Source organism: Eimeria necatrix, genomic scaffold (genome assembly GCF_000499385.1).
Source record: "Eimeria necatrix Houghton genomic scaffold, Enh_scaff356, whole genome shotgun sequence".
In the NCBI taxonomy this organism is placed as follows: Eukaryota; Apicomplexa; class Conoidasida; order Eucoccidiorida; family Eimeriidae; genus Eimeria; species Eimeria necatrix.
In genome coordinates, this window is record NW_013654069.1 from 1 (window position 1) to 24,956 (window position 24,956).

The window sequence follows — 24,956 nt, forward strand, 5'->3', positions numbered from 1 at the left end:
ATAAGCGGGAGGCAGAGCGAGACGGTAAGCAACAGTTCCTATGCGTTCGAGGACTTCGAAGGGTCCGCGGTAGCGGGGCTCAAGCTTAGGGCAGCTGTTGAAAGGCGGTAGGTGCTTGCTGCTGAGCCAGACCTTATCCCCCACTGCATATTCCACTGCTCGACGCTTGGTGTCTGCGTAGTACTTCTGCTGCCATTTTGCCTTCAGGATGTGACTCTGCGCTCTGTCGCAGAGCTGCCGAAAAAGCTTAGTCATGGGAGGAGTGAGTGTAGGAGCTAACGCGCCTACGATATCGAGTTCCGCCGCAGTCAAGGGGTTTTCGCCAGTCATGATCTCGAAAGGAGAGAGCTCTGTGGATGAGTGGCTTGTTGTGTTGTATGCAAGTTCCAAAGCTGGAAGCAAACGCTCCCACTCGCGTTCATCAGATCTGATATATGTACGCAGCATCTGCTCCAATGTGCGGTTCATCCGTTCGGTTTGGCCGTCGCTTTGGGGATGGTAGGACGAGGACATGCAGCGTTTGATGTTGAAGCGGCTACAGAGCTGGTTCCAAAGGTCTGATTGGAAACGGGGGTCGCGATCCGATATAAGCACTTCTGGGAAACCGTGATAGCGGATAAGACGGTCGGCTAGGAGCTCCACTGTGTCTGCTGCTGTGAATGACTTCTTTGCGGGAACGAAATGAGCCATCTTACTGAGAGAGTCGACCATGACAAGGATCGAGTCGTGCCCTCTCGTTGTAAGGGGAAGATCTGTGATGAAATCGAGGCTCACGTGCGCCCATCGACGAGAAGGGATGAGCAACTGTTGAAGAAGGCCTGCAGGCTTCTGGTTAATGGATTTTGAAGCGCGACAGTGGGTACATGACTCAACATAAGCGGTAGTGTAGGCACGCATTCCAGGCCAGTAGTAGTGCTTGCTGAGAGACGCAAAGGTCTTTTTCTGGCCTCGATGGCCGGCTGTGACATGGTCGTGATGTGAATGCAGAACGTGAGTGAGGAACTCAGGGAATTGTGGGACGCAGATGCGCCACAGTCCATGAACGCGGATGTGCAGGTAAGGCTGGACGTAACGAAACGTAAATTGGCGATGACAAAACTCGATTTGCAGAGCTTCTCCTGGTTGGTTTGCTGCGGCTTTGTAGCGAACGGAAAAACAGGTTCATGGGGCAGAGGCGAAGGTGGGGATCGCAGGGTCCTTTGTCTGGGTTGTCCAGCATCTCTGGCCAGTGCCGGATGGCTTCGATTTCGTATTCTGCAGATTTGACGCCTGCAATAGTGATGGTATAACCCAGATATGTAATTGTTTGCTTGGCAAACTTGCACCTGCGCAATTTTGGGTAGAATTGATGTTTAAGCAAGGTTGTGAGGACTTGTTGCGGAAGGGAAACGCGCGCAGAGAGTTCGGGGCTATAAATACGCGAAATCCATTAAAAGTCCCAAAATCGTAGTTCTTCCTTGACCCCGTTGGGGCGGTGCCCCACACCTGTGCCCAGGTCATCGCCAGCCAGTACCTCGTCAAGTGGCGTAAAACACTGGAGGACCAAGCCATGTGGGACACCGTTCACCACCTTACAGGATGCCCGGCTTTGGTGCATGATTGACACCGCCTCCAGTGCAGAAGTCTTCAGGTTCGGACCCGCATTTCCCCTTCCAAGGCGTAGCGGCTTGAATCCGTCAGCATAAGCCGCCCGCATTGCAGGCAATCAGGCAATTTTCCATGCCGCGACGAAGGCGGAGGGAGCGCTGCGTACCCGCATGCGCTCCTACAGGCTCTATATAGTCAATGCATTAGCAGTAGAGGCATACACACACTGCAGCACAGCAGAGCAGTGAAGAGAACTCAGCAGACACAGGAGAGAACCGAGGTAACCGGAACATTAAGGAGAGATCAAGCCAGAGAAAGTGATACAAGAATAGAAACTGAAGAATGCAAGAATAATGTATGCTGGGTAGACCGGTTCAGTCCGGCAAGGGGGGGAAGTGGTAGTGCGCAGGCACGACAGTGGGGCTTGCTGGTGACTTATAGAAAATAGCTAGCTGGTGACCTATAAGAGGCTTGCATCCCGAACGAGCACAGGAACTTCTTATTAGTAAATAAGTAAGGCAATTTATAAGCAAGATAGCATGTAGTGCGCAGGCACTACAATAGCTTGCTGCTCTAGTGCACAGGCACTACAATAGGGCTTGCTGGTGACCTTGAGAAGAAAGCTAGGTGGTGACATCTAAGAGGTTAAGAGGTTAAGACGCTGATCGACCGCGAAAGCTTCTCATTAGTAGAATAGAAAAGTAATTTATCAGCAAATTAGCATATATAAACTAGAAATGTCTACGAATACCCTAAAATTGGAGCTGTCGATAACGCCGGCGCCGGTGAGGGTCACTTCCCAACCGGGCCAAGAAAGCAAGAACCATTTGTGAGCGACTTTCGAGAAATTCGGGCTTGAGAACTCGGAATAGGACTGCCTTTTTGATAATTTGGTAGTTGTTTCACTAAAGATGCGTTGAAAGTAGAGAGAACATCATAGGGCACCCTAGTCGTGGGCCAGGTAGCATCGTAGCAGCTGCAGAGAACGCGGTGTACTGCATAGCACTCGTAAACTAGAAGTGTCTGTGAATATCCTAAGATTGGGGCTTTCTATGACGGCGGTACCAGTGCTGGACAATGCCCCAACCGGGTCAAGGGAGTTAGAACTATGATTTTCGACTTTTAAGAAGTTTCGATTAACAGACTCAAAGGATGACGGGTTATTGATTATTTGCTGCTATTTTATGATATATGTGTCGAATGTCGAGGATTTGCCAGAGGGGAACCCTATTCTTGTGCCAGGAAGTAACGTAGTGGCAGCAGAGAGCGCCGTGCACTACACTACTCGTGCGCCAGAAAGTAACGTAATAGCAGCCGAGAGAGCTGTACAGTTACCCTGTTCATATGGATCTGTAGATTTGTGGGTACAGGGCAACAGAGAGGGAGAGTCAGGTGTGCTACTGCAGGGTATGTGATTAGGAGTACATACGAGACTTCAAAAGACGATGAAAGCTGTCTCGTCACTGCCGCGTTGGGCTATTCAATCAGGCCGCCCTAACGATTCTCGTATGAAGGGTACACCGTTTCGCCAAACTCTTGCGGGAGTCCGCACAGCCGTGTCGCGTCCAAGTCACAGGACCATATCTTGTTAGCTGGTGATGCCCCTCCTCTAATATTTGAGCCAAGGCAAGCATAGCCCAGCTGCTGCAGTACTACAGCGACAACTTGACACAGGACCGGATGAGCTGAGTGCTCTGTCCCGCAGGGAACTGCGCTTCATCACTTTGTAAATGATGCCCCTTAAAAATTTGCTGCAACGCCCTCTACAGCCATATATTGGCAGGAAGGATCCTTCATATTACATGATTTTGCTGACCTCCGCACGCTTCCTGTACCAAAACCCTGCTCAGAGAGTATAACCTACAGCTGGCCCGATATGAACTTTTTGACACGGGCTCACTGTGGGGATTTTTTAATCACTACAAATATTTCCCCGATAGCACTTAACACAAGTGATTAGTTACACAAAATGGACTAAGGCGGGAAAACGGCACCTACAAGTCGCTGCATGCCACTCGCCGGGGTTTGGAAGGGTGCGCAGCGTGGAGACAGATGCGGAGAACGAGGGACTTACCGCGCACCCCTCACCTTGGGAATGTTGTGTTCAATGTTGTTCATGTTGCAGCAGCTGGCGGGGTCCAAGCCATAGGTGCTGTCTTCCTCTCCCGTTTTTCTTAAATCTTTGCTGCACTCGAGAGGCCATCTCTTTCTGAAGGATCCACAAATGGAGATTTCTTGTAATTCAAAAAGAAGTTGATAAGCTTTAGAACTCCGTGCTTCCCCTAGGTTTTTCCCGCACTCAAAGGTGCCAGCGCCCACACCACAAAATCTACAACCCCTGCGCCCGCCCTTCTTTTCTCAGAAACTCCTGTTCTCTAGCAGAACATAGCGTACTGTAGGCAGCAGAGCTATTGCAGTATGACTGAAAACAGCCCAACGTTCCGTAGTAGTTAGAAAAGACTGAGTGCCCTGTACTGCACTCATACCATGTGCATGGTGGAAACACAAAACCCCAACACAGCGACCCCATCGGAAGCCCGCATTAGGTATCATTCATGAACCAACGCCAATCAAGCAGTGCCTGTGAGCAGCCGGAGGTGCTCCCCATCGGCAAATGGAGAGCCAAGCTGATCATGTCCGCGTATTGTTCCGAGCAAGAACTGTCCTCGCATACTATTCGGAAGAGTATCCCTGGCGTTTTGAGAATGTGCTTGGCTGAATCTGATTCTCTGGAGTCAGCGGAGCCTCCGATTCTTGTGGTGCGCTGCCTTGGTGAATCCAGCACCCATTACTCCGCCGTTCCTTACCTAAAGTCATTTAGAGCTGGCCATAGCCAGCCCACTTTTGCTGGTAAAATTAGTCTGAGCTTTTTCTAATCCATAGTTGGGTTGCGTCGAGTAGTCTCGAGCCCCCAAACTACAACCTATAACAGCCTAGCGTCACATAGGGCACAATGGCCTCTGACTCAACGGCACAAGCGTTCCCAAGTCTATAGTCGTGCACCACCGCAGAGCGACTCCAAGCCTCTGAGAATATTGGCTGTCAAACCCCGAACGTTTGAGAGCGTTGGCTGCCAAGCCCCATCTCAAGTTGGATAACGAAGAAGCATCCAATGTGTGGCCTGCAGCAACGGCGGTGGAATGACGTACTGTGGGATGCAATGTCGAAAGGCTTCTGGAGACCACAGCAATTAAATACGGGAGCGTCTGCTTAAAAAGTTACCTTTTGCAGTTAGAGGGGTGCTCGCCCACTAGGAGACCTCTGGTGGAAGGGTGGGGAGCTGCAGTGCTCGGCCTTCCACCGTGTACAAGAAAGGACCACAGAAGGCGGATTGTACATAGGACAGAGTAGTTCCAGCAGCTCACACCCAGTTTGTTCTTGTTTCCTGGACCGCTTAAAAGGCTACTGCCAACGAGGCACTTGGTATGGGGCTGGCCGAGACTGTGTGCATAGCACATCACCGTTTCGGCGCACGGAAATAGTCCTACTTATTTCGATACTCCAGGCCTCCGCATTAATTGGATTTTGCATTTTTCATGGGAAGTTTGTGAAATATGGAGTATAGATAGGGTTCGCACCTAGATCGGACTTGGTACTCAAAGTTGCGTAGCAGTGCGGCAACGCACTGATCACTACAGCTGCTGCTGCTGCTTCACCTGCTGCGTTGGGCGGTGTCGTGCTGTCTTTGCGAAGTTGTCTCTGGCTATGTGGTGCTGAAGTCAAACAGCTTGAGGCCTTCGGGTTTCTCGTGTGATTCCGCCTCTCCACAGTAGCTAAGGCAGGAGCAAGTTTGCTGCTGCTGCTACTCGTAGCCTGCTTCCAGCGCAGGCTGAGCGCCGTCTGCTGCTCTGTCTCGCCTACGAATATCTTTTCCTTTAATATATCGGTCTTCTTCTGTTGGCTTAACTTGTCGGTGCGGTGGGCTTGCTGCTGGAGCAGCACTAGTAGCGCGACGGCAGAATTTTCTTTACAATTTGAAGGGGCCAGCAACACCAGCAGCCGTCTCCAGATTAAATAACCGTTGTCGTTGGTTAGGAAGTCTTTTTCCAGAGAATCGAAGGCAGGTGCAACATCTTCTGCAGTTTGGTTCCCCGTGGCCTCTGCGGCGTGTCTGCATACGCTCTGACGAGCTTGCTGCTGCAGTGCTGCTGCAGCACGTGCAGGGGGCCTTAAGCCCAGCCTCATCTAAAGTAGGGCCAGGCAGTGGTGCTGGGGAAGCAGCCACTGCTGCTTGCGTCTTTGTACCGCTGCCGGTCCCCTTTCTTACTGTTGCTCCTCCGTGAGTTGGAAATGACGGGTGCAAGCCCTACCAAGGGCGGCTGCACCTCTCTGCAGGAGGCGCCGCATGTCGCAACAGTGAAGGAGGTAGGGAATTTGACTGTCACCCCAGAAGTGGCGGCGACGAGGACTCTAACGGCAGCCCCGCAGGCAGCAGCGCCACTGTGCGTGGGCTTGTTTGTGTTGCCGCCGTTTTCAGGTGTTGGAGTACCACGAAACATGTTTGGAGTCGGGTTTGCCGGCCGAAGTTGCGGCCGAGCGCCTTGAGCGTTTTGGGCCAAACGAGTTGAAGCACGAAGAGGGGAAGAGCCTCTTCCAGCTCATTTTGGAACAGTTTCAGGATCTGCTCGTCAGGTGACTTCCTCTCCATGTCTTGGGCTGAGGCGATGCACATGATGCTGTCTTTGTACATTTTTCTCATTTCTCGTCTGTTTCTTGAGTGTGTGCGGAGCCTGCTGGTCTTCTCTGTTACCTGTTGTTTATGGAGTCTTTCGGCCAGCTCCCTCTGGACACTGGGACTGCGGCGCTCACCAGCTGCACAGTTTGCTGCGGTGTGTCCGCTTCTGTCTGATGCTTTCAGGATTCTTTTGGGGGCTGCAGTCATCAGCTTCGCGTTGGCAGTGGTGGAGGGGGGAGAGGGCGGCATCGCCGCGTATGTGGAGCCTCTTGTGATTCTCATTATTCTGTTTCTTAACGCTGCCGTTGGTGTCTGGCAGGTGCGGCTTTCACGGGAGAGGTGGCAAGCTATTGCACTGAAATGGCAAACTATTGCCCTGTGTGCCTTCTGTGGCGGGAGCTGGCCATATGGTGGTTGAGTTGTGAGTTTTGATTTTTGCTGCAGGAGTCCAACGCTGAGAAAGCACTGGTAGCTTTGAAGCAGCTGCAGCCGCAGCAAGCTCGAGTTTGCCGATCAGGGGCTTGGCGTTGCGTCTCGGCCTCCAGCCTCGTTCCCGGTGACCTCGTGGACCTCCGCTGTGGCGACAAGGTGCCGGCTGACTGCCGCGTCGTAGAGCTCAAGACCGCCTCCTTCAGAATTGAACAGAGCCAGCTCACAGGCGAAAGCGTTGCTGTGCTGAAGGTAAGGATGCCACACTAAGCACTTGCCGTATTCTTTTTCACTTTGCGAAGGTGTACTAGTTTTGCTGCGAGTATGCACGAACAACTTTTGCGTTTTTGCAGACTGCTGGGGGGTGCTTGATTCAACTGCATCCCGTCGGGACAGGAATTTCAGGGGGTTGGGCATGCAGGGACCAGGGGCTAGATTGTTTTGTGCTCATCATGACTTGCTCCGTTTGGCTGGTGCTGCTGCGCTTGCAGGATACTGAGGCGTTGCCTGCATCAATGCGGGACTGCGAGATTCAGTCGCAGCGCTGCCTGTGTTTCAGCAGCACGACGGTGGCGCGTGGGCGTGCGCTGGCTGTAGTGGTGAGGACGGGCATGGCCACCCAAATAGGGATTATTCAGGCTGCTGTACACGAGGCGGGAGAATCTGACGACACTCAAAGCCCACTGCAGCAGAAGCTGGACGAGTTTGGAGAGGCCCTCAGCAAGGTCATCTGCGGCGTGTGTGTTGTTGTGTGGCTCATTAACATCGGGGTAAGGACACGGGAGTTGGAGGACGGGAGCGTGGCCAGCTAAAGGCACAGCAGTAGCAACCGGGCCGCTTGTGTGGCGCTTGTATTCTCAACTGCAGCAGATAGCACCTGCACTGTGGGAGGAAATGAGGGCAAAGTCGGGTCTTGCATGCTTCCTTGAGCCTTATTGTGCGATTCTTAAGCGGATCATGTGAAGTTTTTGTGTTTGGCTTTTCAGCACTTCAGCGACGCCGTGCACGGTAGCGCGTTGCGCGGTTGCATATATTACTTCAAGATAGCTGTTGCATTGGCAGTGGCGGCCATCCCTGAGGGTCTGCCAGCAGTGATTACGACCTGTCTGGCGCTAGGAACGCGGAAGATGGCCAAGAAGAATGCTATAGTCAGGAGACTGCAAAGTGTAGAAACGCTTGGGTGCACCACTGTCATTTGCTCTGACAAGACAGGCACCCTTACCACCAACGAAATGACTTGCGTCAGATTCTGTGTGCTCGGCAAAACCGGAACACAGGTGAGGCGCCATCACACTACTGCGATTCTTCCTGCTGTCGCATGCTATGAGGGCGCATTTTGAGTTGTTGCAGAGCATCTGGGGTATTGGTCGGTTGCCACCTCAGATTGCTTTTGTTGCATTTGTGTTGAGGTACTTGCGTTGCATGCGGTGGAGCGTTTCTTTGCATTTTTGTTGAGGTGTTTGCCTTGCATGCGATGATTTCGGTGGCGCGTTTAGGTGGATGTGTTCACCGTGGATGGTTCTGGCTTCTGTGCAAGTGGCAATGTTTGCCGGGAGGCGGGCGGCGCCAAGGGCTCGCAGGCTCTAACAGAGCATCAGGCGGTGTTGGGGTGGTTATGTCGCTGCGCGGCCATCTGCAATGAAGCGCACCTGAACATTGCATCGGGCTTCCCGGATAGCGACCATTATGAGCGAATGGGAGAGCCAACAGAAGCAGCGCTGCTCGTCCTTGTGGAGAAGCTTGGGCTTTTCTCTGATGAACAAATTGCTTCAAAAGCCAATACAAAGCGGAGCGTTGCTCATCCCACACCCTTCTGGTATGTTTTCCCTGTCGTACGAGCGGGATTAAAGTGTAAGAACAGGATACGGAGCTTACAGCAGAGACAGGATTGCCGCTGAGAAGAGCTCAGGTAACACTGTCTTGTGACTGCATGGCATGTCTTTGCGCAGTGACTACTGGAAAGACCAGTACAAGGATCTGGCGACTTTGGAGTTTAGCCGGGACAGAAAGAGTATGAGTGTCTTGTCTCGAAACCTCAAGACACAGAAGAACGTGCTTTTTGTCAAGGGCGCTCCAGAGACACTCCTGACACGGTGAGCAGCCTTTGCAACGGCAGGCTTGCAGGTTGCATCTAGGTTCGAGATGTCGGCATTCCTGTGTGTTGGCACTTGTGTAGTCTCACGTGCAAGGCGCATGCATGCAGTGTGTACATGCGGACCAAGCTCTGTATGCCCGTTTGGTGAATCGCCCATGACTAGGTTTGCAAGTGCTCATGTTCTCTGCGTCCTTTTCGCTCCGATGTGGAAGTGGGGTGCCGCGTTTGCTGCTTGGCCGTGTTTCAGGTGCGAGACGATGATGCTGCCTAATGGCGAGGTGGTCCCGCTGACCGAAGCTGCGCGGAGTGTGATTTTGGCCGACGTGGCTTGGATGGCAAAGGGTGCCCTTCGTACTTTGGCATTGGGCGTTCGGTTGGACGCTGGACCGCTCGCAGACTACACGGGAGAGGAGACACCCCAGGCAGCCGCTCGCGGCCTTTTGGACGACCAGGCGGGGTACGCTGCCTTGGAAGACCACCTTTGCTTCATCGGCGTCGTTGGCCTCTTTGATCCTCCAAGGCCCGAAGTGGGGAACGCCATTCTGCAGTGCAGAGGTAAGCAACCAGTTTCACGAGCCTCTCTGCTAAACACAGTCCAGAGCGGCAAGCGTGAGGCGTCTGCCTTCAAGCCACTGAAGCTGAGGCAACGCTACGCACTGCAGCAGCGGCAGCAGCAACCCAGCCACAGTAGTGCTCTTTAGCCCACCGAGGAAGCGTCAGCTTGCTGCCACAATGTGTGAAGGCTTCATACAGACGAGTAGAAGCGGTTCACGGTGTGGGATGTGGGAATGGTCCTTGCTTCGCTTCTTCAGATGCTGGCATTCGCGTAGTGATGATTACTGGAGATAACAAAGACACTGCGGAGGCCGTGGCTGACCTCGTTCACATCCGTGAAGGCTTTGACAAGAGCTTCCCGTCTTACACAGGGAAGGAATTTGAGGCGCTGTCTGCCTCCGAAAAGATGAAAGTCCTTTCCTCGCGTAAGTTGTTCAAAAATGTAGGGGCGTCGTAGACACGCGACGTGTACCCGCTTCACAGGGACCCGGCTCACGCGAAATGAAAGTGGGGAATAGCGGCTGTTATGTCTCACGGTTTAGGCGTGTTATGTGATGCGTGTGGCAGCGGGTGGCGCGATATTCTCGCGTACGGAGCCCAAGCACAAGCAGCTGATCGTGAAGCTGCTGAAGGAGCTGGGCGAGACCACAGCCATGACGGGAGACGGAGTCAACGATGCACCTGCGCTTAAGCAGGCAGACATTGGTGTCGCTATGGGCATAGCGGGCACGGAGGTCGCCAAGGAGGCTTCGGATATGGTTCTTGCAGACGACAACTTCAGCACGATTGTCTCTGCAGTGGAAGAGGGAAGGTCGATCTACAACAACATGAAGGTCAGCGCACACAATTTTTGTTGTAGCACTGTTTTACAGGAGTTTGGCTTCTAGTGGCATACCATTCCAGTTGTCATGCAGGTGTGTTGTGTCAGTATGGGTTCCATTCTTGCTGACCTAGTTTGTCTGTCTTTTCTACCTACCTGCCCTACATTTGATTCCCGTCATGGTGTTTTAGCGGTTTGGGTTCCATGCTGTGGTTTGTTCGCACACACGTAACAGTGTATGTGTACTACTTTGTATGTAGTGCAGCATGACATATGTGAAGCCATTATTCGTGAGAGGAAACCGCCCGTGTGCCTAGTTGCTGCGAATGTTCTGCAGGCCTTCATTCGCTATTTGATCAGCAGCAACATTGGCGAGGTGGCTTCCATCTTCATGACTGCAGCTCTTGGTGTTCCCGAGGGTTTGACCCCTGTGCAGCTGCTGTGGGTGAACCTTGTGACGGATGGACCTCCTGCAACCGCGTTGGGTGAGTCTCGCCGAAGACTGCGTAGCATTAAAAGACTAAAATGTCGTTTTGACATTGCCGGCTAGTCACTTTTTTTGACAGCTTCTTGCTTTTGTAACTTCTTCCTCGTGTTGTTGTAACTGCTCGTGCGTGGCTTTTTTGAATGTACAGGTTTTAACCCCGCTGACGACGATGTGATGAAGCGGCCTCCGCGACACCGCGACGACCGCCTGATTAGCACTTGGATCTTTCTGCGTTATCTGCTGGTTGGAATTTACGTTGGTTTCGCAACGGTCGGCATCTTCGTGTGGTGGTACGTCTTTGGGACGGATCCTTCGGAGCCTCACACTCTTCTGACTCTGCCCCAGCTTATGGCTTGGGGCCGCTGCTCTTCCTGGAAAAACTTCAACGCTGTACCTGTTTTTGGAATGCCAGCGGACGAGCCTTGCTCCTACTTCACTATCGGCAAGGCCAAGGTATGAGGCTGTTGAAATTAAGGTTCTATAAAGTTTTGGAGCTTAAGAGATCGGGCTTGCGTCGTTTAGTTAGGCATTTCCGGCTTCCTGTGTGCACCAAACGTAAACAGATACAGCAACAGCCGTTGCACCCCTTTCACTCGTGCTGTCCTGCCAAGACGCAGCCAGTATTTCTTTTGCTTGTGAAAGCTTGTATTTGTCCTCTGCTTGCTGGTAGCTTTTGGGTCACCACGGCCGTTTGAAGCTTCTGTTGATCTGGTGTTGCCCTGCAGGCGAGCACGCTTAGTTTGACAGTGTTGGTCGTGATTGAAATGTTTAATGCTTTCAACGCTCTTTCAGAGAACCACTCTCTCCTTCGCATGCCTCCCTGGGTAAGGTTTTTCACGTGCGGCGTAGGAACGTACATTTTTAGGGCGTATGGCCAATGCAGCGCATCTTGGTAGTAGTGGCAGGGTGCACCAGTGATGCGCAAGTAACACATAGATGGGCAGTGGTCAACTTGCGACCGAAGTGCATCGCGAGTGCCTTCGGAAGAGTTAGGATTAAATATTTGCTCCTGCCTTCTCGGCTCCTCGCTCTGATGGTGTACTGAACCTGGGGTCCTTGTGTACATTCAATTCAGGCGAACCCTTACTTGCTTCTGGCGACTGCTTCTTCCCTCGCTGTTCACTGCGCAATTCTGTACATTCCCTTCCTTGTAGGTCCTCACCAACGGCGAAGCTTGCGAAAACAGAAACAGCAAAATTACTGCTGCCAGCACACTGCCTGTCGAAGTACAGTGTACTGCAGCAGTTGGTCTCTTTTGTTCTTTGCTTGCTTTACCTGTCACATCAAGTGTACTAGTGAAGCGGGCTTTGTACGTTTTCGACTCCGTGCTGCAGAGCCGCGTCTTTGGCGTCGTGGAACTCACGCTGATGGACTGGGTTTATGTGCTGCTTTGGTCTTTCCCTATCATTATCCTTGATGAAATCCTGAAATATCTGGGTAAGGTCTCTTCTGAAGTTGCAGGCTAGCTTGTAGAGCTTCAAGCCGTGTCGAATACTTAGCTATACATAGGGTGTACTGCATATGCCTAGCAGCATATGCACATTTGTGTATAAAGTGCACTTTCGAGTAGTGTCAAAGCCGTTCTTAGCTTAACGGAAGTGAATGCGTACAGCCGCTGAAATTTCGTCATCGTATCCGTGCCCGAACCAAGCCGCGACAGTGCTTGGTCGTATGTTATATATGCAGGCCGCCGTCACTTTGCACAACAACGCGCTGCAGCTGTTACGGCTAGCAAGAAAGAGTGAGCTATGCGAATGCGCCAGGCGGAAGCGGCCGGCCTAGTAGGAGAGGTCGCCCACGGAAGAACAATCCGGCTTCTGCTTATTGGGTCGCGAGAGGGGATTCCTCTGTGTGCGGGCCCGTAAAGAGGAGGGACCTGAATACGAGGACACTTCGCAGTCAACAAAACATATTTGCAGCAGCAGTGGCAGTTTTGCCACTGCCAGCCAGCTGCAGCAGCGAAGCAGCAGCAGCTGCAGAAGGCCCCAGTTTAAGGTGGCCGAAGTTCGATCGCTACTGCTGGGATGGGCGGATGCGTTCTATATGCCCTGCGGTGGTCGCCCAAGCGCCAAGCAGGCGCAGAATAGGTGGTATAGCGATAGAGCCATGATGGTTGCTTCTTTAAGGAACACATGTTGTCTATCCTTATAAGTATGAAAATGAAAGGAAGACGAATGAGCAGTGTACGCATAAATATGAGACAAGCAGCACACAGGCGCAGCGCTCAAATGAACGACTCAATGGCCTGTTGAAGTGTAGAGCAAATTACGAGAGAGGAGGAATTACGCCATTGAAAGCGAATTTTGAAAGCAGTAGATGGCCCTGTAGAGTGCGCGAAAGGTAAAGCTAAGTGAGCACGAGCTTTTCTGGCTGTTTCCTCTGTGAGTAAACTTGATCTGAAGATGTACAGCTGTGCTCAGAATTCATAGCGTGGCGCAGCGGCTAGCATCTGCTGGGCCACGTTGATTGGTGTCGACTGGTGAAATGCATGGCGCTCGGAGGTCTGCTAACAATACCTGTTATATATATGTAAGTAATGCTGAAACTGCAATCTCTGGGACTGGCTTGCCAATAGTAGCAGCACGGAACATATTTAAATGAAAGAGCAGCTGAGGTGTCGGATGCGCGCGAAAGTGAGGGCGCGGAACTCTTGAACTGCAGGGGATACGAAGAAGGGAAAGTCAAGAGGAGTGCAACGGATCAGCAGCATCTAGATGGGGTTTGTTCTCACAGCATTAACGAGTTGAAGATCCTGATGTTTGGTCTACTGTGTATATCTATGGGAAGCCTACATTTCTCTAATTTGGCAGAATGAGCAGCGCACTGGCATGCGGATAGTGAGCTCTATCGTAGCCGTCGCTATTGTTTAGGCCCCGTAGTTTTCTCCTGCTGGCGAGAAGCAACCACGCTTGTCGACATGAGGCCGTTGGTGGTCTGCCAAAAACTGGAGATGGCGATTTCATCTTTCCCTCTGAAGGGCAGCGAGATGCGCGGAGGGCTGCACGCAAATGATGTGACTTCGAGGTGCGCTATGGAGGCGGAGGCAACGGCTTTTGTTTCCCCGTGTGCGCTGATGAACTCGTTAGCTCAACTGTGCAGTTTCCACTTCCTAGGTGACTTTTCTACGAAGCGAGGGCATGACTATAATTCAATTGTGCACTTACACAAGCCATCTAGGTGTGGCTGACTGCTTCCCGTGCAAACTCTTACGATTGTCGCTACCGCATCTGGTGCCACAAGAGCGTAGTTTGCTTTAGCCACCGCACTTTGAAGTTGGTGCTCCCAGATGTCCTGGTCAGGTCTTAAATGCTCAGAGAACGAACGAAATTATGCGCCTTATTAGGCAGCATAGTACTAAAGAAACGCGGCGATGGCGATACACTACACTAAACTTAAGGTTTAGAATTCTACGATGACGCTCAAAACGGCAGCTGCTTCAAAAGCATCCATGTCTATTAAGAAAGCAACAAAAATGTGGGGGTTGCCGAGAATTAAGGAGACTGCCTGCAGTGGGGTCATTATGCAGCAGCGCGCTTCTTAGAATCTTGGTACCCCGCACTAGTCAAGTCGCGGAAAGTCTAGGCTTTATCGAAAAAGGGCCCTAATGGGCAGGCTAGTGGTTTTAATGTGCGGTGTTTGTCGTGCTCTGACCTCGATTGGCGGGGAGTTGCAGCACCCACGGATATGCTCGCTGTTTCGCCTTCCGCCTGGTGTGTAGGTCCAAGCAAACAATCAGTTCACTTTCGCTCCTGTGAGCCTCTGAGACTTTCGGTGTGCATGGCTTTCGCTCTTTCATCCAGGGTCAGTGTCAGGCCGATTTTTTGAGAGTCGCCTGTGGTGTCGTTGCTCAATACTCTGTTTTGAAGCCATCAGCACAGAGCCAGCTGTAAGCTTGCATAAAACTGCCTCGGCGAATTTGGGCTTCTCTTGTTTTGCCGGTCTTGTCTCTTTGCCAGATTTTCGATTTTAATTTCAGCCCTAAAGTTTGACTAAGGTCTTGATATGTTAATTGTGAGCTCGACAGTGTCGCTGCTGCAGGCTTGGTGAAAGGCAGGAAAACCCTTTGATTTTTCGTCTTATGCGCAAACTGAGTCACCCGTTTATCAAATAAAAGCATGTAGAGCTGCATGACAAATGCTTTCAGAGACTCCCCGTATTCCTCTGGTCACTTTTGGGCTATGCAAGCTGCAGGGCCGGCTTTCCTATGTTTACAGCATGGGCCGGCTGCAATTCCAGCAGTGTGGCTGACCTAAACGCGGCGGCTCACAGCTTAAAGCGTCTGATTTCAAATTGATAAATAAAGGAACTCTTTACTTCGTGCTGGGAATTTTCAGGGCCGCATTTTTCCAATGTGTCTATTGTGTAGCGGCCTTGTTCGCAAACAGTGATGGTAGCAGAAAAACTTCTTCCGCTGCCCCACAGAAGCAAGAAAATGGGGATTTAAAGAACTTAAATATTTTTAAATTGCATTATTAGGCGAACTTATCTTTGGCTAATTGTTTTGTGCTGAATTGGGCTGAGACACCAAACAGCCTGCTGCAACACGAAAAGGTGATCGCCAGCTGCTGCCGAGAGTTGCCAGGGTCACTGCAGTTGAAGGGTGTGCAAATCCGTCCGTGAAAAACAGCAATCGGTTTCGCATTAGCTCGCATTCGATTTGTCTGTTTAATAGTCTGCGCTCTTGAAGCTCCTGTTCAGTTCTTGCTGTTATTTACTTGCTTGTTTATGGGCCGTTGAGCACATGGTTTGCTACGACCTTTCTCAATCCTCGCACCCTCGCTGCTAACTCAGCGGTTCCTCTATCCTTGCTGAAATCATGCAGCTCTCTCTTTAGATCGCTAAACAGGTATTCAACTGCTCCTCTCTCTTTTGTCTGACGCTCGTGTGACCACTGGACCTAGGTCGCCGCAGCTGCAAGAACTGCAGCGGCAGCAGCACCAGCCAAAGATGGCCCTCAACTACTCTGCGGGCACTGCATGCCCTGAAAAGTCTTCTCAGGGTGAACCTCTCCCACCTGCGGCTCCTCCATCGTCTCCTGCAGCGGCGATCTCACCTGGTCATAGCCATCGCCTTGCAGATGGCGACAGCTGCTACCTTGTGACTATGGGCCTCTGCGCCCACGTGCGCGCTAAGAATGCGCAAGCAGCAGCCGCAGTGGCAGCAGATGCTGCAGTAGGCGCGGCAACCGAGTCTGCGCCATCGGACACGGCCAAAATTGGCTCTCTCTACATAAGTTCGATACCGGCGCAACAGCACCCGCAACATTTCGAGTACCATCATGAGCAGCACACACACCAGCTGCAGCTTTCGCCGTGTTCTCCACGGCTAGGAACTCCACTTTCCGGGCAGCATCCTTATCAGCAGCAGCAGCAGCAACCTCCTTCGTTCTGCACAATCCATGTAGACAACGGTGTGGCCTACGGAGCTGATTGCGCGGCGACAGAAGCCGTCATAGGCGCTGTAGCTCGCGCAGCCGCAGCAGAAGTATCCCTTGCTGCGGCAAGCTCAGATGAATCCTCTCTTTGCGGGGAGTTGCCCGCGGGTCCCTCAGGAGCCTCACGTGGAGGAAAGCCTGGCGTTGTGGGAGTTGATTTACCAGATATGAAGAATATCCCTCTCGCTATTCGGGTGCCTCCATATAGAGAGCATCTGTGGTACGAATTGAAGCAGCTGCGTCGTTTCTGGCAGATGGACATGCACCAGCGTGACTGGCGTCAGGTGTTTGTGTGTTCTTATTTCCCGAACGCAATAGACCCCTTGCTGCTGACTCTGTTGCGGCTCATCTGCTGCATTTCAGTGCTTGTGTTGGAGTGTTTCGCCTCGATCCAGGGATATCGCGAGGTCGGCAAGGCACAGATGCTTTACTTTACTAACTGGAACAGCTTGCTAGTTGCTGCTGGCTTCTTGTCCCTCAGCATCACTTCTGTTATTGCATGCATAAGCTTCGCGGCTCCTTTGCAGCAAACCTCAAAGCAATCAAGTGCACAGCAGCAACAGCGGCAAGGGCGGCAAACGCACATCCAGGATGACGGTCTCACGCAGCAGCAGCAGCAGCAGCAGCAGCAGCAGCAACACCAGCAACGGCTGCAGCGGCGGAGCCAGCTGTTGATGAGCCCTGTGGAGGAAACAGCATCAACATATTCGCTTAACAACCACCTGCAACACAACTCATGCACTGCATCTCGCGACAGCAGCAGCTGCAGCTTGGGCTTTTCTGCCTATGAGTTTGTGGCGGTTGACGGGCGGCACCCGCGGCCGACATACAGCAGCAGCAAGGCAGCGTTCTTGCCGTGGCTCGTACAGCAGCGGCAGCAGTTACTACAGCAGAAACAGCAGCCCCGCAACACCAGAGCACTTTGTCTTGTGCTTCAGGGATACACAGACCTCATGTCTGATGGACGCTACTGTGTAGAAGGCATACTACTGGCCCCTAACCCCAGCAACCCCTCAGTGCCTCAAAGCTCCCCAAGGACAACCTGTTGGTCCCGCCGGCTTCCGCTTTTTAGCAGGCCAAAAGAGAGTTCTTCCAGTGCTGAAAACAGCAGCGGCAGCATTAGCAACAGCGGCAGCAGCAGCCCCGCTGCCTCGGTGCCCCACCACACTCTGGGGGCATGGGCCTCAGGAGCAGCAGACGACGCGGCTCCCTCTTCTAACAGCAGTAGAGTGGTTGACAAAGGGGTTGCAGGTTCTGCAGCAGCAGTAACTGCGGCTGGCTCTGCAGCAGCAACCATAGCTACTACAGTAAGGGGAGCATCAACAACTGTGGAGTTGCCTTGGTTCGTGAAGGTGACTTGGGTGGTACACAATTTGCAGTTGGTTGCGTCTTTAGGCGTTGCTGCTGTCTTCTTCTCCCTTTTTAAGGCTGAGGACGTTGCATTTCCCGGATCCTGGGTGACAGTGTGGAAACACGCTGTGTTGGTACTGCTGACGCTGCTGCATGCGTCTTTGCTGTCTCGTATTCCCTGTCCCATGAGACACCTAGGCTACACACTAGTGCTCTTCTGCTGTTACCTGCTGTTGCAAGTTTGTGTTTTTGTCTTCAACGTGCCCAACGGCCAAGGGGGGGTCGGCTATGTGTATAAAGTATTTCATCTTTCGGAGCCTGTGAAGGCTGCGGTTGTGCTCTTGGGCATATTTCTCTGCTCATTTTTAATGCATATATTTCTCTGGTCTATATCCCGCAAACGCTGCCTCTACGTAGACCCTCCTCCGTCGGTTTCGGTTACGGCGCTGCAGCTCAAGCGCAGCATCCGTTACGCTGCTGCTGCTGCTGCTGCTGCTGCTGCTGCGGAACAAATCGCAGGAGAATCCGCTGCAGTGAGCGCAGCATCCGATGTCAAGAGCAAAAGCTCACTAGTCCGACTTCAGCTGCAGCAGCAGCAGAAGTGCTGCAGTGACCAAGCTTCAACTGGAAACACTGATGGCAGACAAAGCGGCAGCAGCACCCGGCGAGAGCCGCAGCAGCTCGACGAGCCTGAAGGCGTTGTGGTGCAACAGAGCTAGCGCAAGAATAACGAATCGATTAATGAATTGATGGATAAATTAATTAATAAAGCATGGAAAAAGTGCCACGCGGGGATAGTCAAGAGGCACAAGAGGCGCTTGCCTCATGAGGTGTGTTGAGGAAGCAGCAGGAGTGCCCTGCAAAGGTGCTCCTACGAATGTCACTGTCGTTGTTGCATGCGTCTGATAAGGATGCTTCAAGAGCCGTTGCTACAGCAGCTGACGCAGGTTCCGCCGCTCCCCTACAAGCGGCAGCAGCTGCCTAAGCAGCGGGAACAGACTATGACAGGTACATCTGTAGGTCTCTGGGGGCAGCAACCGCTTTGGTGTTGTTCCTTGGAGGGCATCCAGATTCCGCCGCCCTAGGACTTCCTGAAGGCTGTGCCTGAGCTGCTGAAGCAAGGGCACAGCAATTTCGGCAGGGTGCAGCGCGGCCTTTTGGTATCATCGCGAGCAGAAACTGAAAGTGTGATGTAGAGACTCCAAGGTTCTACAGAAGATACAATTCAATGCTCGAGAAATAGATTAGAGCTCATAGCTAGGATGTGCATTTACAGATGAACTTCGCCGCCCGTTCCTCTGATAGAACTACTCGTGAGAAAGTAAAAGCATGTACGTCAAGTATCCGAATAGTGCGAATCTCATACGCGCTCAGGTGCTTATGCGTCTAAAGGCGATAAACAAAAAATCTACATGATTGCAATATATCTGTACAAGTGGTTGCACGTAAATATCTTGTATACATATACATTTGTTTTGGATGAAAACGCTGACTAATGGAAAACGCAACGGCGAGAATCTTCACGGACCTTCACACAGAAGCAAATGTAATTAGTTCAATCATGGTTGTATCAACAAGTAAATAGTTACACGAATAAAGCAAGCAAGAGCCGGCTGCGCCACACAAGCGAACTGGAAGCAACAGTGAGGATAATGCAGAGATGCTCATATGCGTACACGGCAATACAACCATTGTAAACACCCTTATAAATCTGTACATTTAGATGTAGATGAAGGCGCATTCATGAGCTGATGTACGAAGTAGAATATGCAGAAAATGTGCGTATGTCAGAAGTATACCCTAATGTGCCACTTGAGTGATTATTAGAAATCCGTCCTCGGAAATACGCACAAATATGGGCCTGCCCACTAGCATGCAGCTCCTCTCTCTACATACACAACAACAGAACCTCTGAATCTCTCCTAATAAACTCGGTTTAAGCGAATGGTATTAAACATACATGTTGACTCATTTTAGGGTTTACCGGCGGGGAGATGTTCCCCATCGTCAGCGTTGGGTCCCTAAGCCTTGAGCGGTCCCATTTATGACGCTTGAGGGCGGGTTAGACCTTACCAATGGTACATTACAAAGGACCACTATGTATACTTCTAGAAACCTGAATCTATTAGAGTCAGTCGCTTAGTTTCAGCAAGTAGTGCTGCCAAATACCCAATAACTCACAAGAAGACTCTTAGCGTGCGCGGAAAGAATGTATTTCTTACTTCTGAAGGAAAATCTAGCATAGTGGCTAGTGAGGAAAAGCATTCGATCATTTTCTTGCACAGTCTTTGAGCTAGGCATTTTCAGTTAAGTACTGGTCCCCTGTTCCGTGGGGTCAGTCCCCCATGCCTTAAATTGCCCAATAAAACACAAAACACTCCAAATAAATGATACGTACACAACCTTAAAGACAAATCAAAAACATGGATACGCAGGACCAATGGCTGTGATAGTTTGGGAAGGCACTCCGATGTTTCGGTATGCTTCTTCCGAGAACTCGGCATGGCCAACACAGGAAGAAGCATATATTATTAATATTTTGAATGAAAAGTGACCATGTAAAAATAAAAAAAAACTATGTTGCTTCGTGCCACATACGTAGTATATTTTACATATGGGATGCCTCGCATGCGCCAAGCTGCTAGGGGGGCCGCCTGGACCCTAGGGGCCCCACAACAGGCTTAAAAAAGCTTCGAGACTGGGAAAGGGAACAGCCGACCAAAATGCAAATTAGTTAAAGCGTTGCTCCATTACAGATTCTTTGCTTGCGTGGCACCAGGGAAAGGGCCAAAGGCTCCACCACGGCCCTTCAGGGTCACCATGATGATCGACACAGCCGACGTTTTCTCGTGTGTTCTGCCGTCGCTCACTCTTTGTTGAAATTAAACTGAGAGATCCGTATATGAGGTATGAATTTTTGCAATTTCTCTTCCCGCAAGAGTATGTTTCGGTGGACTGCTGCACGCAGTGCTGCTGCGGTATGGCGGGCTGGAGCACTCTAGCCTTAACCGAAGGCTCATCTTATGGCGCAGAACACGATGCATTTATTGCTCTTTCTTTTTCAAAAATGACTCGGTAACCATCCATTAACATAAGGCGTAGCATTTTCTTACTCGAGTCTCCTCAAATCCAGGCCTATAGAGCCAGTTCTACTTTGTTATTGCGCGGCCGTACCTTCATTAACATTTCCTCTGCACATTAAGCCAGCCACAATGAATCTCATTTTGCTGCACAAAGAAGACCTTCTTATAAAGGAAAATGAGGCGTTTGCTGTTCTTAAAGGCCGCGAGCATACCCACTGCCAGCAAGTGCTCAAGCTTAAGGTGAGACACGGTGTTTGCTTTCGCATTTTGTGTGTTCTTATTTCTCCTTGAAACGACCTTTTACTTGCATTCATGTCACCTTTCACTTTTTATGGCAATGTTTTCATTCATTATTCTGGCTGCCCTTACGCTTTATGGGGCTGTTGAAGGGGAAATCAAACTGTGTGAAGGCACACAACTCTTGTCTTGTCCGCTTTTGGTTATTATGTTGAGCTGCACGCTTGTATTTTTGCTTTTACTTATTTGTGCCTGGGTATTGTTCTTTGGCTATTCTTGAAGCTACTTTCTGCTTGTTTATTTGCATGCATGTGCGCTGCTATGCTCTCGTTGATCTCCGCATTTGTTCGTTTACGCAGTCTGCACTGGTCTCTATCCGCACTTCCTTGTTCATTGAAACTCACATAATGCTGCATTTGCCTTTAAAGCGCCTGCTTTTTCACCATTTTTGATTATTTTCTCCTTTTTGCTCAGACTTGATGTCTTTCGTTTTCTCATCCGTTCTCTTATGTTTCCCGCTTCTTCTTTTCTTTGGCCCATTCCTGTTCACTGTTTTTGTTTCTTAAGTGCTTTCCAACAGCATTGTGTTGACGCGTTGTAGGTGGGCAGCCGTGTTAAGGTCGGAGTGACAGGAGCAGCCACAGGAGAGGCCGAGGTGGTTGCCTGCAAGCCACAGCAGACTGAGCTAAAGCTCTTATCGAGAATTGATTTGTAAGCAAATAAGTCCCAAGCCTTAGCCACAAACTCTAGGCGATAAATCGAGGGAGTTAACCCCGCGGTTTTATTGTCCGTCTTCACAGCTGAAGTGGCTGATTGGTTGGCTTTGTGCCATTTGAATGAGCTGTTCACGTTTCAGTTGCTGCTGAATGAACTACGAAATTGTTTTTTTCCCTTTCTTGTTTGCTTGAAGGAGTATTGCGATGCCAGAGAGTACACACGATAAGTCTCTGCATGCAAGCTAATAGTGGAGCATCCACTGTAACTGTATCTGTTCTCAAGTATCGATATATTCGGCCTTTTCCAAATTTGCAAATTATTTTTCTTCTTTTTGGGAATTTGCACAGAAATCCGGCAAAAGCTCCTTGGGAGCATGTGGAAATCGATCTTCTGCTTGCAATGCCCCGCCCTAAAGTGCTAGAGCGGATGCTGCAGGTAAGCTTAGTGCAGCTGCTGCTTCTAATGCTGCTACTTCATCTTTATTACATCCCTAGTTCGTTCCTGCAGCTTTTAATCTCAGTATGATTTTATTTCCCTCTGTGTTGCCTGAGTTGCTTCGAAGTTGGGTTTGACCCATTCATCGTCCGTTTCCCATCCAGCTGTTTCTATGTCTTAAAATAATTATCGCATTTTGGAGTGTTTGGTTTTTGTCTTTGTCTTAATGCAGCTCTGTGCGGTCGTTGGAGTGCGCCGTGTCTTCCTGGTTTGTGCCGGTCGAACGGAAAAGGGATTTTTGTGTTCTTCACGTTTGGCTGTTGAGAATATACTAGAGCAATTCAAACTCGGTGAGTTGCTGTTCTTGCTGCTGCAGCAGCGGCGTGGTCTTTGATGCTTCTTGGTAGTTTACGGTCTTTCGCGTGTTTTTGTCGTTGTCCTGGCTAAAACAAGAGTGCATGGCACCGGCTATCCGCAGATTAAGGCAAAAAGTGGAGGAAGCTCCACTAAGGTTTGTTGCAGTACCAGTGCTGGCAGTTGCAGGAGCAAAACCTCCAGCTCCGCGGAAACCGCAGATGCAGCGGCAACGTAGAGTAGCGCCGCAGTTATCTTTCCTCCAAGCAGCACAGCTAGCAGCAACAGGGACAGCTGGCAGTTGCAGCAGCAGCTGGCAGCAGCAGGAACGGCTGGCAACAACAGGCGAAGCATCTAACAAGTGTACGGGAGTGTGCCTTTGCACTTACAGGCTTGGAGCAGGGGATGTTGACACAGCCTCCTGAGCTGCATGCATTTGCGTCGTGGGAAGGTTTTCTGGCAGCTACCGCTGCAGCAGAAGAAGCAGCAGCCGCGCCAACAGCAGAAGCAGAAGCAGCAACAGAGCTACCAACAGAATCTTCTGCCTGGTTACACTACCTGTTGCCCCCGCTGCGGCTCGTCGCGCACCCCCACGCTGAGCCAACACTGCCTCAATTATTAGTGAGTTATTGATGCTGGCTGCTTTTGCTGCTGCAGCAGTAAAAGCAGCTTCCTTCCGGCGGCTGCTTTTGATGCTGTAGGCCCTTGCGTTCCTTTGTAGCCATTGTATTGCCAGTAGTAAGTGCATAATTGATGAGTTTTTCCTCGCAGGCAGTCTTTAAATGGACACGCTAAAAGTGAAAATAATGTTTGTGGCATTCCCTGAAAGTCTCTTGTTGCAAACTTTACGGCTTGGTAGTTAAATATTCCGTGAAGGACTTCTCAGCGAGCACTGTGGTACTGTCTGTTATATACTTACTCCATTCAGATGCCTTGATAGTAGCATTTTTATAGTCAACTAGTGCATTAGGAGGCGAATAGAATTATTTCTTTGCCGTCTGCATTTCTATGCAGTTGCGTCCATTTTCTACCGCCACAAGTTCCAGCCAGTTGCAGCAGCAGCAGCAGCAACAGCAACAGCAGCAGGAGCGAGCCGGCGTGCTGCTTGCTGTTGGTCCTGAGGGTGGCTGGATTCCGCCAGAGATGAACTTGCTGCAGCAGCAGCTGCGGTGCTTGCCCTTTCGTTTGACTGACAAAGTGCTCAAGTGCGAGACGGCGCTGACTGCTTGTCTTACACAGCTCACTATGTGTTACGAAGACCCCATGTTCCTACCGCTGCTGCGCTCTCCAGGTGAAGTCTACGCAGCAGCAGCAGCAGCTGCTGCTGCTGCTTCAGGTACAGCAAATGACGCAACAGCAGCTGCCGCAACAGGGAATGGAGAGGACCAGACAGCAACACAGAAGAGAGAGGCACACAAACGTCAAGGCGGACGAGAGGTGGTAAGGGCCATAGGCGGATTCCTCATGACCTTTCCACTGCGCTATGAAACACGAAGAAATGCAGCGGATAAGCAGCCTGAACAACAGCAGCAGCAGCGGCAGCGAGAGCAGCAGGAGCAGCAGGAGCACGTCTGAGTACGGGTGGTTGCTCAAACTCACGATAAATTTGAACTTCAGAGTGGACGGAAAATTCATGTTTAACTCATGCCAGCAACCTGCTGCTAATTTGAGGACATCATCTCTTCAAGAAAGAGCTTGAAGAGATGATGTCCACTCTTGCGGAAGTGTCCACGTATGGTGCAAAAAATGCCATTTCTGATTCTTTGGACGGTGCAAAGAGTATAAATTTCTGTAGCTGCTGGAGGCGGAGTTGTAGCTGTTGCAGCTGGAGTAGCTGCTGCAGCTGGAGTCCGCAAGACAAGACTTTGTCAAGATGCTAATAGATAACTCTTTTTCATGTTCTTCACTTTTTGTTTCGTTTGAAGCAACCTAAACACCTTCTAATTTTGCTACAATGCTGTAAGTGAAAGGGCTACCCATATCTTAACAGTGGCTATGCACAAGGGTACTAACGAAAGCAGGACGAGTGGGGAAAGTAGACTGAGGCAGGAGGCGATAGTGGCAGAGATAACATTGCAGTGAAGTGATGAGAGGAACATAACTTTACTAGGAAATTTTTTATCACGGAAAAACGCACTAAAGAAGCTGCCAAGCTAGGTATTGCGGAAATTAACTACGGTATTGTCTTCAGGAAAAAGCACACTGAAGAAGCTTGGCGGGTCCCGAGATATTGCATGCGCAACAGGGTCAACATACTAGCAGTTAGAGAAGTAAACAGTCAAATTAAAGAATATAATAAAATCGATTTGTTTGCGGTGAAAGGCAGCAGCTGATGGGGAAAGTGAAGAGGACGGCATGGCAGTAAGTGGTCTGATCCAGTTGTGCTGCCGTATGCTGGGGAAACCCATTACAAGGAGTTCAAAAATATCGGGGATAATTCTTACATTAATTGAGTCACAAATGCAAACCAGCAAAGCTTTAAATCTCCTACTTGAACGACAAGAAAGAATGGACGACGAGGGTATCGATCCCTCTACCTCTCGCATGCTAAGCGAGCGCTCTACCATTTGAGCTAGACGCCCCCGTGGGGCCAACCCTCCGTAAATAAAAAAAGGAAATACTAAATGAGTTTCCTTTTAACATTAAAAAAATATAAATAGGGATTCAACCAGAATGAAATTTGAGCGGCCGCGAACAC

The 24,956-nt window shown here is 50.7% G+C and overlaps 5 protein-coding genes across 5 annotated transcripts; 3 read left to right on the forward strand and 2 right to left on the reverse strand.

Annotated features, from left to right (window-relative positions):
• On the reverse strand, positions 1-1,696 carry ENH_00046530 (hypothetical protein; the record flags this gene model as incomplete). The annotated part of the gene is made up of 2 exons (XM_013581028.1): positions 1-1,062; positions 1,514-1,696. Coding segments are annotated over 2 exons (1,245 nt in total), but the record flags the coding sequence as incomplete, so codon positions are not given.
• A 3,425-nt stretch (positions 1,697-5,121) lies between these two features.
• Positions 5,122-5,772, reverse strand: ENH_00046540 (hypothetical protein, conserved; the record flags this gene model as incomplete). Its single annotated transcript, XM_013581029.1, has 1 exon — positions 5,122-5,772. One exon carries the CDS (start codon positions 5,770-5,772, stop codon positions 5,122-5,124), a length of 651 nt encoding a protein of 216 aa, XP_013436483.1.
• A 105-nt stretch (positions 5,773-5,877) lies between these two features.
• ENH_00046550 (calcium-transporting ATPase, putative) lies at positions 5,878-12,430 on the forward strand (the record flags this gene model as incomplete). The annotated part of the gene is made up of 17 exons (XM_013581030.1): positions 5,878-5,952; positions 6,065-6,219; positions 6,446-6,581; positions 6,707-6,943; positions 7,183-7,461; positions 7,678-7,968; positions 8,188-8,507; positions 8,641-8,784; positions 9,034-9,341; positions 9,599-9,766; positions 9,909-10,174; positions 10,499-10,646; positions 10,797-11,101; positions 11,374-11,472; positions 11,724-11,798; positions 11,983-12,102; positions 12,335-12,430. 17 exons carry the CDS (start codon positions 5,878-5,880, stop codon positions 12,428-12,430), a joined length of 3,222 nt encoding a protein of 1,073 aa, XP_013436484.1.
• A 3,165-nt stretch (positions 12,431-15,595) lies between these two features.
• ENH_00046560 (hypothetical protein, conserved) lies at positions 15,596-18,151 on the forward strand (the record flags this gene model as incomplete). The annotated part of the gene is made up of 1 exon (XM_013581031.1): positions 15,596-18,151. The coding sequence occupies one exon, from the start codon at positions 15,596-15,598 to the stop codon at positions 18,149-18,151; it is 2,556 nt and encodes an 851-aa protein (XP_013436485.1).
• A 2,493-nt stretch (positions 18,152-20,644) lies between these two features.
• On the forward strand, positions 20,645-23,833 carry ENH_00046570 (RNA methyltransferase, RsmE family protein, related; the record flags this gene model as incomplete). The annotated part of the gene is made up of 6 exons (XM_013581032.1): positions 20,645-20,755; positions 21,354-21,463; positions 21,817-21,904; positions 22,137-22,254; positions 22,650-22,879; positions 23,273-23,833. 6 exons carry the CDS (start codon positions 20,645-20,647, stop codon positions 23,831-23,833), a joined length of 1,218 nt encoding a protein of 405 aa, XP_013436486.1.
• Between the last annotated feature and the right edge of the window lie 1,123 nt (positions 23,834-24,956).